This window comes from Pyrus communis, chromosome 9, assembly GCF_963583255.1.
Source record: "Pyrus communis chromosome 9, drPyrComm1.1, whole genome shotgun sequence".
NCBI lineage: Eukaryota > Viridiplantae > Streptophyta > Magnoliopsida > Rosales > Rosaceae > Pyrus > Pyrus communis.
In genome coordinates, this window is record NC_084811.1 from 21,355,080 (window position 1) to 21,370,427 (window position 15,348).

Genomic DNA, 15,348 nt, shown 5'->3' on the forward strand with positions numbered 1-15,348 from the left:
CAACTCTTCATGCAAAAATGCATTCTTAATGTTAAGCTGTCTTAAATCCCATTTGTATTGAGCAGCAAGAGAAATTATTAGTCTCACAGTAGTATGCCTCACAGCCGGGCTAAAAGTCTCAAAATAATCCAAACTCGGCTCTTGATTATATCCTTGGGCTATTAATCGTGCTTTATATCGTGAAGTAAACCCATCAGGATTCTTTTTATGTTTGAACACCCATTTACTACTTATAATAGGCCGGTGTGTTGGTGGAGGAACCAAAACCCAAGTTCCTCGGCTTTGCAAAGCTTCAAACTCCTCTTGCATGGCAGTTTGCCTATGAACATTAGTTGTAGCAGTTCGAAATGAAGTTGTTTTAGAAGAATCATTAATTGCAACTATAAAAGAAAAGCCACTAGGACTCTGAGCATGAGAATCTAATTGCAAAGTTTGTAACTTTGGTAAGGCAGCAAGAAAAGCAGTATAGTTCTTCCTAGAAATAGCACCAGTTTGCAATCTTGTTTGGATTCTTAACACAGTAGAGGAATCATGATTGTCATTATGTAAAATAGAAGAGGAAGAATTACCTCTAGCCGTGCAGGATCAAGGACAGATAACACCAAAGCTGTTGAAGAAAAGGAATGAGTTGTTTTAGATGGTGATGTAGACACATTGTAATCAAAATCCCTTGAAGTAGTACTAGATGTATCAGAAACATTAGAAGCAGAAAAATCAATACTATGATGTTCTTCAATACCCTGTGAAGATGTAGACACATTTGGAACCAAGCTTGGCGGAATCGAAACTTGAAACAAAACTAAAGAATATGAAGATTGAGATTCAGGACCTGAATAGAAGAACAATGCTGTGTAGAAGGGATAGTCTTGTATGGAAACAAACTTTCGTCATGAATAACATGCCTGGAAATAATGAACTTCCTAGTTTGGGGATGAAAACATATAACACATTTATAGCTAAGAGCATATCCAATAAAAACACATAATGAAGCTCTAGGTTGCAGTTCGTTGGTATTAAAAGGTCTGATGTATGGATAAACCGTAGAACCAAACACTTTGAGACCTTGCAACTAAGGAGTTAAATTGTATAATTTATGATATGGAGACTGCATACTTAAAATTGTACAAGGCATTCTATTTATTAAGAAGACAGAGTGAGCACAAACATGATACCACAGATCTTAAGGCAACTTGGCAACAATTGTAAGAGTTATAGCTGTTTCCACAATATGTTGATGTTTCATCTCAGCAATTCCATTTTGCTGAGGTGTATATGGACAAGAAACCATATGCATAATGCCTTTGTATTTTAGAAAGTCCTCAAACTTGTTACTAACATATTCACCACCACCATTAGTTTGTAAACATTGAATTCCAACATTGAATTGAGTCAAGATATAACTATAGAACTTTTGAAACACATCAAAAACCTCCGATTTATTTATTAAGGGAAAGATCCATACAAATATGGTAAACTCATCAACAAAACTAACATAATACTTGTAACCCAGTGGGTGATGGTCCCCAAAGATCACTATGAACTTTTTGAAATGGAAAAGTACAAGTTTCTGTTTTATCATAGAAAGGTAACCTAGACATTTTTCTAGAAATACAGTTAGCACATAAGTGTTGTTGCTCATCAAGAGAACATACTATATTTAACTGTTTCAACATTGTAGACAATATTGCATTGTTGGGATATTCAAGTCTTTGATGCCAAATTGCTGTTTTTACTTTCTGTCCAAGTAAAGCCATTGATTTTCTTGATGAAGATGTAGAAGATCCTGATAACAACTGAGCTGGTATCTGAAACAACTCTCCCTTATTACTTATTCCTTGGTAAAGAACATCTTTGGTTACCTTGTCATGCACAAAGAATTCATGATCATCACAAATGAACCAACAAAAATTATCTTTGCAGAGTTGTTGTACTGATATCAAATTAACAGCAGTAGTTGGCACATGTAAAACAGTTCTTAAAATTAAAGAATTAGGCACAGTATGTAATTTTGCAAAACCAATATGCTGAATTGGCAAACCTTTACCATTGCCAATAGTAATCTTATCAGTGCCTTGATAAGGTGTAACATGCTGAAGAGAATTCACATCAGTGGTAATGTGATGAGAAACACCAATCTCAACTATCCACGAGTCTTGAGGTAGAAATGTAAAAGGACCTTGAGCTTGCATAGATGTTAAAGATGGTGTAGGAGTTGTGCCTTGATAAGAAAAGTTGTTCCAATGATGACAATCCAAGGCATTATGAACTTGTTTCCCACGTATTTGATGCTCAACTACTTCTCCCGTGCCCTCTCTATCGCTGACTCTCTCTCTCTCTCTCCTTCTTACTTGTACGGACGGGACTCAAAACCCTTGCAAACGTGACGGATCGAAGTGGAAAATGGTACCTTTGTGTTCGTGAGGATCATACGAGTTTAACCATACCAATTTCAAGTAAGGAATCATTCGATTTCACGTCGAACCAGGAATCTCCGATTTGGTCACTGTTCATGCACATGTGAATTATTGACTTTCAGGGAATTTGAAGCTTTTAGGAAGCTTAGTGAGGTCCTTAGGAAGCTTGGGGTGGTTCGTTTGGTGGAATTGAACGTCGGGATCGTGAGTTGCAAGTTTGGCCTATTTTTCTTGAATTTCTCTGACAACATCTCGTGATCTTTGGGGCTTTAAATAGGTAAGGAAATGTTCTACAAGTTAAGAGCTTCAATTTGGTATTGGTTTCATGAAATTTGGTGAAGAAACGAGTAAGAACGAAGGGTTTGAAGTTTTTTCCAGGTTTCCGGCGACCAGCAACTCGCCAGAGAAGATGACGGAATATTCTGTCAATTTAGAATATTCTGAGGCAATCGGTCAGATTTAACGGAACGTGTTAGGGTTTAACGGAATATTCCTGACGGCGTTAACTGACGCCGTCAGTGTGACTGGCACGTGGCCGCGCGTAGGGGGCACGTATGTCCGTGCACTTGCCGTCGCGTGGCGGCGCGTGGGGTCTTGGAAAATTATTTTTAAAATATGGGGATGTTTGTGAGGTTGAGTAGATCACGTTGGTGTATTCACACACCCCATTTGAGCATTGTATGAGAAGTTATTACCTAATTTTGGTTATGTGCTTTAAATTGACGATTTTATAGTTGTTTCGCATATAGGTGAGACCTATCCTGAGGACGAGCTCAGTCACTCGAGGCTTAGGGGCTACGACCCTTCCACATACCAATGAGTGGGCTTTGGTTTTCCGTATATACCTATATACTTGTGGTTTTTCCTAGAAAATGAAATGGAATGTTTATATGTTTTAAATGCTATGCATAGCGTTTGCCTATTTATTTATGCATTAGTAGTTGTATATATGTATGTTTAGTGCTGCGAACGCACAGGTAAGTGCCAGGTAAGTTTATGGTTTATGATTGTGAATTAGTGGTTATGTGAGATGCATAGAGAGCTCATAACCTGCACCCCCGGTGTTAGTGCTCCTGCCCAGAGTAGGGCACAATACTTCACGTGATGTTCACCTTCCGCACCATATGCTCATCTTGGATCCAAGTTAGGTGCACAGTCCTGTCGTACATACCACTATAGGTGGTTCCGACTCGTAGGTGACCCGCGATTATTCGCCCAGTCTTCATGTGATCGTAGCACTTGAGCGTATTTATTTACACCCAGTCCTATCGTACAGACCACTTTAGGTGGTTCCGACTCGTGTGCAGGTATAGTTAGTGAGTTGAGGATTTGAGCTCTAGATTCAGCCGTACAGGTCACATTAGGTGACTCCGGCTGACATGTTACTTGTATTGATTGACATTACCTGGGTTACTTACATTTTATGTGGAGGCATTCGACATGGCATATTTCTGAACATGTGTTCGATATATGTGTATATTCTATTTTCTGGGAAACTATACAGGTTTTACGGCGAGGGGTTAGAACTTTTGATAATGAAATGATTTTGAAAAGCTTTGTTTTTGCCCACTCACACTTTCTGTTTTGCGCCCCTCCAAGTTCTAGTTAGAAGCAGCTTTGGTGGTTCACGAGGACTTGACGGTGGTTCTGACAGAACATCACAAATGTAGGATTACATTTGGGTGTTGTGTAATTAGTATTCATTATTCTGGACTGCACTTAGGCATTCTATGCTCTGATTACGTTTATCCCACTTAGTCTCACACTAGTGTGTTACTTTAACTAGTTTATTTAGTAGTTTGGTTTTTATTTATTTGTACATTTATTATTATCTTTTACTTTCGCACTGTGCACATGGCTACGTCACCCTCACGTGACGACCATCACACCTTGATTTTGGTCGGGGTGTGCCAATATAAGTTCTAGTATCTGTATTTCCTGACCAAGGTTGCCAATTATTGCCATTTGACTTAGTACCAGATGACTGTCCTCTACCATTACCAAAATTAGAACCTTTATACCCTCCATTAGACTTCTGTTCAAAGAAAGGCCTCAGTCTAGAATTAGAATTATTGAATAGCCTAGGAGCATTCCCACTACCTATGAAGCCATACATATTGGTAAAGTCAGGATACACATGAGGTGGAGATTGTGGCATGACATACGAATTTGGAGAATACTGAGCAGGAGAATACATTGGACCACTAGATGGATATGGAACGGCTGAGAAAGAACCCTGTGACTGAAAAAGGCATTGCAATAGAACCTGGAGACTAAAATGGTAAACTTAAAGTAGAACCCCTATTAGATAATCGAGTAATTGTCTCACCAGTATTAAGAGGAATATCATCAGAATTACTAGAGGAACCTTGAGAATTTGCAGATTGAGAAGATAAACCTCGCATATACAATCCAGAAAAGTTATGAGTTAAACTATTAACCATGGAGTCAGCTTCCCTTTCAACACACAATAACTACTCTCGAAACTCCTTTAGAGTGATAGAAGTATCTCTAGTAAGAATCACCGTTTGTATAGTTGAATATTCTTTAGGTAAACTAGATAATGCAGCCACCACAAAATTATTATCAGAAACAGACTCATTAGCAGCAATCAATTGATCCTTAATATTTCTTAGCTTAACAAATCTTATCCAAAATATCTAATCTTTAACAAATCCCAACTGTTTTGCTAACATGGCATATATTTCATACAATGTTGTCATGTGTCCTCACTTATCAGTATAGAACTTGGAAAGAGCTACACTTAAAATCTCATACTTGTAAATGAAGAAAAATATCACTAAACTATTGTACTAAACGACTATATATTTTAATATTGTACAACCTAACAAATTCTGACCTAAAAGGCTAGAAAATTATTCCATATCATGGGAAAGGATCATCTCCGGACCCAATCCCAACAGATCCTCCTGATCCTTCTTCTTTAAGAGCTGAGTTAGCATTGTGGCTTCCCCAGAGTCGTGCTTCCTCAGAGTCGGCGTCGGCCCGGAATGGGCGTCATGGCCTTCCCGAAGTTAGTTATCGACAACGTCATAATAGTCATTGACGATTCGTGGTTCTGAAGTTTCCCTAAAATCAAAAGAAATGGTGAAGAAGAAAACTGAGAATTGAAGAAGAATAATTGAAAGAGACGAGGAAGCAGAAGAAAAACTGCAAAGAAAACATAAAAAGAAGGGGGATCCGGAGGATACGGAGAGATTGGGTCTGGAGATGATCCTCTTCCCCATGTAATCATCCTTTGAAATACTAATTAACAAAATGACTATGGTGCCCAACGTTTACGTATGATTAATACAAATCCACGTCACGGATGCCTTGCGGCTGTTGAATGCCAGCCGTCACCGCCTAGGGAGGAACCTTCCGCCTTCCGTGCCTGAATAGCTCTCTTGTCATGCTCCCCAATTCCCACAAGATACTCCCAGTATTCTTGGCATTCAACAGGAATCTCATGTAAATCTTCCTCCGCATAGATAGCTCGCTCTCCCTCCAAGCACATTTCCTGAACACTGAGATTCCGGAATCGTTCCTTGCCCCTTTTCGATGCACCACTATCACCTTTTTTAATCTTCTTCTGGGCTGAAAGAGCTAAATCTGTGTGTTTCAGCTCCAAATTTCGCGTATGTCTGGAAACTTCTCGAGGAACATTAGACAATTGAGCAGGGACGTCCTGCACAATAACTTCCTTCATATTACTACAAGTATCAATCGAGTTATTATTAATTTCTTCCTGGGCTTCAAGTTCCGCCACCAAACCTAGCCCAACATTGGACCCGCCACTTACTGAAAGTGGAACCTTATTGATCTCAGTTGAATTCCCTGATGGGCCCAATTTCAACGGGCTTTGCATTCCTATTGAGCTAAAAATTTGAGGGCCCAATAAGCCATACCCCCAAACCAACTGGCGATTGACAACTTGCATGTTTTCTTCCACAACCCATTGAAAAAAACCCATTTTCTGACCCATGCTACTAGATCCTCCAATCTGTCCCTAAGTCTGCATCGCACTTGGACTACGAGCTGCATCAATGCGTATGGGTCCCTCACTTGGAGCATCACTTTCCCCACTGGAGTTCACCTTCGTGTCCCCCACGCACTGCGATCCTCCACCCCTTTCTACCATCATCATCATACCAGCCATCCGCTTTTCACTATGGCTACTTTGAGTAGGTCTCCAATTTTCCTGTGTTTCCCGAATCGGAACGGCTTTAGTCCATTCCCCAAAACCAGCACCTCCACCCATTTCAAGTTCAAAGGAACACTTCGTGTTCATATGCCCAATTCTTCCACACTTATAACAGAAATCCTAAAGTCTTTCATACCTAAATTCAATCCAGGTGTCCTGATTCTGCTTCCTGGGCAACCAACATCCTGTGATGAGAGGCTTGGTAGTATCAAATACCACACGTACTCGCAAAAAACCACGGGCCAAAGATGGATCTTCCAACTCCTCCAACTGCCTTATCTCTTTCGTCAGCCTCTTTATGTTCGATTCTATACTAAGACATAACGGAACACCTCTAATTTGAACCCATAACAGGACCAGTTCCCAGTGAACTTCCTCCAAAGCTAATTCCTGAGGCCACCTTCTAACTGAAAATTTTTTCTTCATCACTGCCTATAGAACTTGGGATAAGATTTTCCTTTATGAGCTCTCATCTAGAACAATTATAATAAAGATGTTGTCTTTCACCCATTTGATTTGCACCTCTCCCCAGTCTTTCCAAGCAGATCGCAGTATGTTTCGGACCCCGCACTTATTCAGGGACCTTTCATTTAACACAACCCCCACCAATTTAACACCCTAATCCATAGTTGTTAATTCCAACGATTCTTCTAGATGCACTACCAACTCCTCCACCGCCGCTTGCTCCCTAACCCGATTATCTTCTTGAACATTACTCATGATTTGATTGTATAGAGTGTTGATTAAGACAGGAAGATGGATACCTTTTCGTTGAAACTCCTGTTGTTAAGTTCTTTCACTTGTGCACTTAAAACAAGCACCTTTGACTGATCTTGAGAAAGAGATCAATATTCAATCCGTATCTATCATGGTAGGTAAACTCTCTACCATAGCAATAACTGCTCTTAAATGTTTAGATTCACTACTCTGCTTCCTACACTTAGTTCCATCAACCTTCTGTTTAAAGTGTCACTAAATACCCCTTACCGCCCCCCCCCCCCCCACCCAAAGATTAGAATCCAAGTAAAGACTAGATGGGACAAGTCCCAAAAGTCCTCCATAATCGGCCTGTCCCAAGGCCTTTCCACCCTCGAATTGTCCCAAGAAGGGGAAGTACCAACTCCAACGAGAAATCAGGAAGCGAATCACTGATCCCAGCAGAAGGAACAGTTCGAACAATTAAGCAGAAGTACTGTATGAATCTCTCCCACACAAGGGAGAGAGCAGAAACTCACAAGGGACGACTCCCACAACGGAGAGAAAAGAACCCAAAATCTTTTATGTATTTCCCAAGCACCTCTCTTACAAATTAATATCCCGACACTATTTAGGAGTTCAACTTATTTGGTGACAAGGCAAACCTATTTGAACGTTTGGGATTAACACAGACATAGATGTGGGCCATTGGACCCACCATCCCCATCAACATTCAGATTGAAGCCGACGTGAACCAACCGTGTGATGCCGACAAGAGGATGCGCTTGGTGATCAGCCCAAGGAAAGGAAGTCAGCAAAATTAATTAATATTTACAGTTTTCTGTCGAATCCAGAAAAGCCCATTTCTCACACAATGTCCCCATTCCCTTGAATTGTATATCAACAACGGCTCTCTCTCTCGCTCGCGCATTTTCACAAACACGTTGCGCGGTCACAGCCAGTGCCTGAGTTCGTTCCAGATATACTGCCGCGCAGGCTCGCTCGTGCGTCCAATTCGTTTGAGTTCCTGATTTAATTCAACTTTGATTTGAAAATTTTCGTTTCGTTGCTCTTGGGCACTAGGAAGTTTTGAAATTTGTGGAGAAATCGATTCGTTTCTCTGTGTGGGGTTTTGGGCGCCATGGCGATTGCAGCTGCAGCTGTCATCGTTCCACTCGGCCTGCTCTTCTTTGTATCAGGCCTCGTAGTCAATCTCATTCAGGTGCACCTTCTTCTGCCTCTTTGCATTCATTGGTTCTGGATATCATTTGCTTATTGCCTAGATTTGGTTTTGTTTTAGCTCAGTTTTGTGTCTTCTGCCATCGATTTCTTCAATTTCTGCGTGAATTCCACGAGGGTTTTGCTTCTTTTCGTTTAAGTTTCATGGGTTTGTTGTTTCTCAAGTGGGTTGTTTGGGTAGGGTATGCCTATAAGCTTGCCTGTGAATCTAGGTTTTCTTTCGACTTTGTACTGTAACCTGCAAGCTTCGTTTGATTGTGGAGAACGTTTCGGAAAAGAAACGAAGCTTAAAAATGTTTATTTTAATCTTACATGCCACCAAACCCTTTGAGCTCATTTCGTTTACTGAGTTCCAATTTGAGATTTTGGAGCTTACTTTTGTTATCTCTTTCTGTTCTATTAGCACATACAATTGTATGTGCACATGTGTGTGTGTGTGTGTGTCCATTCACACACTTTTTCTTTTGAGGTTTTAGTCAATTTAGCCTAATTGGTCTGTTGTTTCAGGGGATTTGCTTCATTCTTGTTCGGCCGCTGTCTAAGAATACATACAGAAGGATCAACAGAGTGGTGGCAGAATTGTTGTGGCTCGAACTCGTTTGGCTCATTGATTGGTGGGCGGGTGTCAAGGTACCAGTTATATCCCCCATATCTTGTGATTGTGAATATTTTGATTTCTCTAACTTCCTTAAATGCAGTTGATTTATTGTACACTGAGCACTTTTAGGTGCATTCCCACTTATTATGCCAGCTTCTATGTATTTTTTCAACCAAATATTTTTCCCTACAACCCTTATGGACCAATGGTCAAAGTTATTTCTGGGTTTTGAAAGATTCACGGCAATTATTGTTACCACAAGAAAGACTAGAAGGTGTAATTCTGAAAGAGGAAAGTAAAACATGTATATCAAATTTTCTTCTGATAAGCTTGTATAACCCCCTGAAATGCGTAGCAAATGCTAAAGGAAGGCCTAGTACTTTAAATCATAGTAATAAAGTGAAGGACAATGCTTATGACCTGGTGTAATATTTACTTTAAGTGTCTTGAGATGAAAATTTGAGTCATGATTTAGTTAACCCTTTTTGTTGCAGATCCAAGTGTACACAGACCCTGAAACCTTTCGTTTAATGGGTAAGGATTAAACCTTCTCTTTTGTTTGATGTTTCTTTGTCATTAGGACTATGTATGTATTGCTCTTTTCAAAATTATGCAGGATAACTTATTTAAATTCATGTTTTCTATTTTCTAGGTAAAGAACATGCACTTGTCATATGCAATCATAGAAGTGATATTGATTGGCTTGTTGGATGGGTCCTGGCTCAGGTACAAAGTTTATATATCATGCTTTAATCAGATGCATGCACAAATACATTTAACCAGACAAATAATGTGTATATTTATAAAAAATAATGCCCATACTTATTTAGTTTTTGGCTTTTTGTATTACTTATACTCATAGAGGCACACAAAAGTTACATTGAAGACTTATTCACATGTACTTGTAAAAGAAGACCACTGTTTCAATTTAGATTTTTGGTTCCATATGGAGTTGTATTCTCTTTATACTGATTTTTTAAATGAAATTTACTTGTGCAGCGGTCAGGTTGCCTTGGCAGCACCTTAGCTGTAATGAAGAAATCATCAAAGTTCCTTCCGGTATGTTCCACCCTAAGATGCCTTGTCAGTATGTGTAGATGAAGCTATAAGGCACCAGCTGTTAAGTTCATAATATCTGTGTACGTGTACGTGCATTCATATATGCGGGAATATTCTCTTGTCAGAAACTATGGCAATGCATTCTTGATAGAATGTGAATCAGGACCATTGATTACGTTGATTCTTGCTTGAATGTTTGGCCTAGATCGTAGTTTGCCAACAGAAGCATCTTGTATTGATTTGCCACTTTGTCGTGACGAGAATATTCCATATATAGAAGGCCCTTGCATGGAAGAATGCAAAAAGTTGGTTCCCTTGGGGGCCCACTCTGTATGTGGTTCAGTATCTGAACTGTCTATCTTCTATACAATCCATTTAAGAATCATCCTGTAGATCATTGAATGTACAGAAATGGCTGGGGAAACTTAGCCTAAGCATTGATTATTAAGGCATCTAATCATGATCAAATAAATAAACCAACACAATGTTTCTGGTAAACCCCAATTGATTGTAAATGATAATCAAGTGGTTAGGTGGTTTTTGATTTGGCTGATTTGACAGAGATGATTCTTGAATGGAGACTAAAAACAACAAATGGTTCGGATTCTGGAGCAGCATCCGCAAGAAAATTGGAGGGCGCTGTATATATACATATCTTTAATCAAATGAGAGTAATTTAGAACCTTAACAGCTTAGTTAAGATTTAAAAATTTAGAGTTTGCTAGTCTGTTAAGGCCATTAGTTATTACCAGTTGGGACTATCAATATTTAATTTCAGATCTTATTGTAATAGTACAGATTTTTTATTTTTATTGTTCTTATTTGATTTAATCCATATTTTCATGAATTAATTGGTGATTTTGGTTTTTCCACAAACATTGTCTTGTGGCCCCATCATACTTAAGCATTACCATTTGCCTTGTTTTTGAGGGTTTACTCCTTGTCACCAAATGGAATGCCTTTATACATGCAGGTCATAGGGTGGTCAATGTGGTTTTCTGAGTATCTCTTTTTGGAAAGAAGCTGGGCCAAAGATGAAAACACTTTAAAGGTATGGGTGCATATGTTGTATTTGTACAAACATTATACTCTATATGCACAATACACAGGCACACATTAATTTTAACTATAGACTTTTCCTTCTCATGAATCTGTAATGGAGCATCTCTTGTCACACTCTTCTTCAATTTGATAAGAAATCTGGACATAGATATCCAAAATATATTCATGTATAGAAGTGAGGTTTTGTTGCCAAGCTAAAGAATCAGCGGGTTTTTAATGGTTGCATAAGTAGTTTGATGGAATTTTTCCACCAAACACTCATTGAATTCTTTATTCGAGCCTCTAATAAAAAGAGTTTTCACTTATCTTCCAAGAGGCTACCAAAAAAATTCTCATAGTCATGTAATCAAGGAATGCTTCTGGTTGTTGTCCCCGTAGGGATCAGTAACTTTCAATTCTATTTCTCAAACATCTCCCCGAAAAGTATAGGTTTTTGCCTTAGGGCTGAAGATGACAATTGTGTTTCCATTTTTCCTACGTCAATAGCTATTTTCCAATTTCTAGTGAACTAATTCTTTATTCTTTTTCAATCAACTCAGTGAGTGTCTTCTCATTCTTGAGACGGTCCTTAACTCTAGATGAAAGTTGTGCACATGTAACCATTTTACTTGAAGAAACAACAGAGATTGGAAGAAATACGTAGAAGGTGAGCGGTTGCCTATGGTTATTGTGGATATAGATGGTAGAAACTCTGTTAATTAGAAGATGTTCAGATAAAAGAAGATTTGGAGTTGCTGTTTCTCCAAGGTACGATGGGGAATAATATATAATAGGACGGTGGGTGTGACTGGGCAGCATGGGGTTGTCAGAAGGATGCTTTGTGGATGTGCTGTTTAGTCCCTCTGGTGGTGGGTGTGGTTAGAGAGGAACAAGATAATTTTTGCGAGGAGGAAGGGTGCAATCTGGGATAGAATTAGACTACTTGCTTCTCTCTGGGCTTCTTCTGTCAAAGTATTTAAGAATATTCCTTTTAGTACAATCTGGGATTAGCTACTTGCAACTAAAAGGAATAATCCCAAATAAAGCAGAATTTTCAATAACAGGTTCATTTCTAACCTAGCTGTCGCTACTGCACAACATACCTTTAGGACAGCCTATCTGGACTCTAGAGTGACAACAAAGAAAACTAATGAAAGAAACAAAATTCTGGAAAAAATTGAGCTCCTTTTATTAGTCAAACTACCCTAATACCCTAATCATGATGGTAAATCAGAATAAAGCTCTTAAGAGTTTGTAAATAACCTTGAACAAAGATATCCCACTTTATAAAAAAGCAAGATTTTATTGTGGTGAGTTGGTGAATGAAGTGGTACTGACAGTGGTTGTGTGGTCATTTCATTGTGTGGGAGATCTTTAATGTTCTTAGGTTGAAAACAGATTTAGGTTGACTGACTAGCTTTCCTCATCTCTTGCTTTTGATGGCTTCTGCTTGGTTGTTTCTTTGATCGGGCGAAGCCCAGGGACACGTTGTCCCCTCTGTTGTATTTCTCTCTTTTCAATGAAGTTTTGTTTCTTGTAAGAAAAATAACTTTACTAATTTCATCTCTGTGGTCATGTGATGAAAAAATTACCGTCGGTCATACTTTCAACTCACTTCTACTTTTGGAGTAACCTTGAATCTTGTGGTAATGTATCCTGCAGTTGGGTCTTCAACGGTTGAAGGACTACCCTCAGCCCTTTTGGTTGGCTTTGTTTGTAGAAGGAACTCGTTTTACACAGGCCAAGCTTTTAGCAGCACAAGAATATGCAGCCTCAACAGGGTTGCCTGTTCCTAGAAATATTTTGATTCCTCGTACTAAGGTAAAATTCTTATTGCATCGTCCCATGATAAGGATTCAACAATAATTATTTTTGTGGAATGCCTTTTCCATTCCTTGCTGGTTAAGAACTTGCCATCAGCAAAAGTACAATGTTCTGGAATCTCCCTTTACGGGACCATTATTCCCTATCACACTGGTCTGGCATATCTAAAAAATTCCTGTTTCTTTCAGGGTTTTGTCTCTGCAGTAAGTCACATGCGCTCATTTGTTCCAGCCATCTATGATGTAACAGTGGCTATTCCTAAAGCTTCACCTTCACCAACAATGTTAAGACTCTTTGAGGGGCGACCTTCTGTGGTAAGCCTACCATAGTTCAGTTTTTAAAATAGGCTGTTTAAATAATTTTGTATATATGTTGTAGCAATAGCATGTAGGTTTGGACACTAAATTCATATGTTGTAGCAATCTGGCATTTTTGCGCAAGGCATTTTAAGAAAGATACGTCCAGATCGTTGTGATGTGATGTGCAATGCGAGTAGTGAAACTGTATCATTCTCTTATTCTGTGGTCTTGGGTCACTAGTTGACATGTCATTTCTTCACTGTGTGTTCTGGCTGAGGAAAAAGGGCATAGGGAAAGTGTTTTGTGTTATGCAATTTTGGACATTGTTGGCCATTTGGTTCTACCAGAATCTTTGAGGGCTCATGCTTTTCCAATATATTTCCCGTGGGTAGTAGGAAGTGCTTTATGTCATCGCTGGATGTCAACTACGTAATTCGAAGTTATTCTCCTTTCCTGTTATAATGCTAGATTTGTGTACTCCAGTCATTTGATTTTCACTTTGTTTTACTGCTAAAATGATACAAAATGGGAGCAGGGTTGTGCACTGTGCTGCCTTTTTTATATCTGGGTTTATATAAACTTGCTTGGTTGCTACTCTCTTGCAGGTGCATGTGCACATTAAGCGGCATTTAATGAAGGAATTGCCTGAAACTGATGAAGCTGTTGCCCAGTGGTGTAAAGATACCTTTGTGGCAAAGGTGGTTGCTATGTTTTATATCTTATGTTGCATGGTCTTGTGTTCCTCGCATTTCTGTTATTATTCGAAAAATAAAAGGAAGAAATGAAGACGATTTTGCACAATATATTCTTGAAATAAATGAAGTCACTAATCCGGTTTTCCTCTCCAATGATTCATGTACTAATCTTCGCATTCTGTATCTTCTTGTTTGCCTGTCGTACGCTAGGATGCATTGTTGGATAAACATACAGCAGAGCAAACTTTTGGCGATCAAATATTGCAACCTACTGGTCGACCACGAAAGTCTCTTTTGGTGGGATACATGCTCTTACAAGTCTATTTTTTTTTATTAGCGTGTATTTTTTTTTTTTTCCTCTATATTTGTGTTACACGAGGTGTTTTGTAATTACTGCTAATTAACTTTTATTCCGTGCAGGTTGTTGCGTCTTGGTCATGTCTACTTATTTTGGGGGCTCTAAAGTTCCTCCACTGGTCTTCACTTCTATCCTCATGGAAGGGTATTGGATTCTCAACATTGGGTTTGAGCATTGTTACCGTCCTTATGCAGTTCTTGATTCGGTTTTCTCAGTCAGAGCATTCAACCCCTGCCCGAGTGGCTCCAGCCAAGGACAATAGCAAAGGAGAGTCTTTAAGGAACCTAGACAAACAGCAATAGAATACAGCTCGCTCCAATGCCTTTTACAACCGGGCAACTTGTGATTCATGTGGCTTGTGTGCTCTCTCACCCCTGCCTTACGTTAGTGAAGTACCTTCGCTGTGCCGTGGTGCCCCTTTGATTTTGTAAAACATATGCACATCTCGATTCATTAACGGTTGGTTGATTAGGTCAATTTCTGTATAGACTCCGAAAAACGGCTGAAGCAGCACTTCTGGGTCTACAAATCCCCTATGAAATTAAACTTCCTTTGATCATGTTTGTCAATTTTAATGTCAGAAACCCTTCAAAACATCAGCATTTGGGACCATGGTGAAGCTTTGGACATTTTTACTTTATAGCTCCTGTATAATTTTTCTTTTTATTCATTTATGGTTTAGAGGAAAAAATGGCGTGTTGAAATCTCTTCCCTTTTTTGCATGAAAAATGTGCATAAGAAAACCAAGTAACATCAATACAGGCTAGTTGAAACCTCTTCCCTTGATGGTCGGAAAGCTCTTCAATAACAAATTTTAACATGGTATAAAATACCAATTTTGGTCGGAAAATTTAAATAAAAAGTACTCAATTAAAATTAATTAATTAATTAATTAATTCACAATTTATATCTCCCCCATTT

At 39.0% G+C, this 15,348-nt stretch overlaps 1 protein-coding gene across 1 annotated transcript; it reads left to right on the forward strand.

The window, feature by feature from the left end:
* Nucleotides 1-8,137: 8,137 nt before the first annotated feature.
* On the forward strand, nt 8,138-15,021 carry LOC137745273 (1-acyl-sn-glycerol-3-phosphate acyltransferase 2-like). Its single transcript, XM_068485200.1, has 11 exons — nt 8,138-8,536; nt 9,061-9,183; nt 9,646-9,685; nt 9,804-9,877; nt 10,151-10,210; nt 11,184-11,261; nt 12,914-13,072; nt 13,264-13,389; nt 13,980-14,072; nt 14,280-14,366; nt 14,490-15,021. Exons 1-11 carry the CDS (start codon nt 8,456-8,458, stop codon nt 14,727-14,729), a joined length of 1,161 nt encoding a protein of 386 aa, XP_068341301.1. The 5' UTR covers nt 8,138-8,455; the 3' UTR covers nt 14,730-15,021.
* Nucleotides 15,022-15,348: the final 327 nt, after the last annotated feature.

Excerpts from the sequence above, each read along its gene's own strand:
- LOC137745273 (XM_068485200.1), top strand. The coding sequence starts at position 8,456 with ATGGCGATTGCAGCTGCAGCTGTCATCGTTCCACTCGGCCTGCTCTTC. Across the intron at positions 9,184-9,645 it reads ATTGGTGGGCGGGTGTCAAG|ATCCAAGTGTACACAGACCC; the intron begins GTACCAGTTATA and ends TTTTTGTTGCAG. Across the intron at positions 9,686-9,803 it reads TGAAACCTTTCGTTTAATGG|GTAAAGAACATGCACTTGTC; the intron begins GTAAGGATTAAA and ends TCTATTTTCTAG.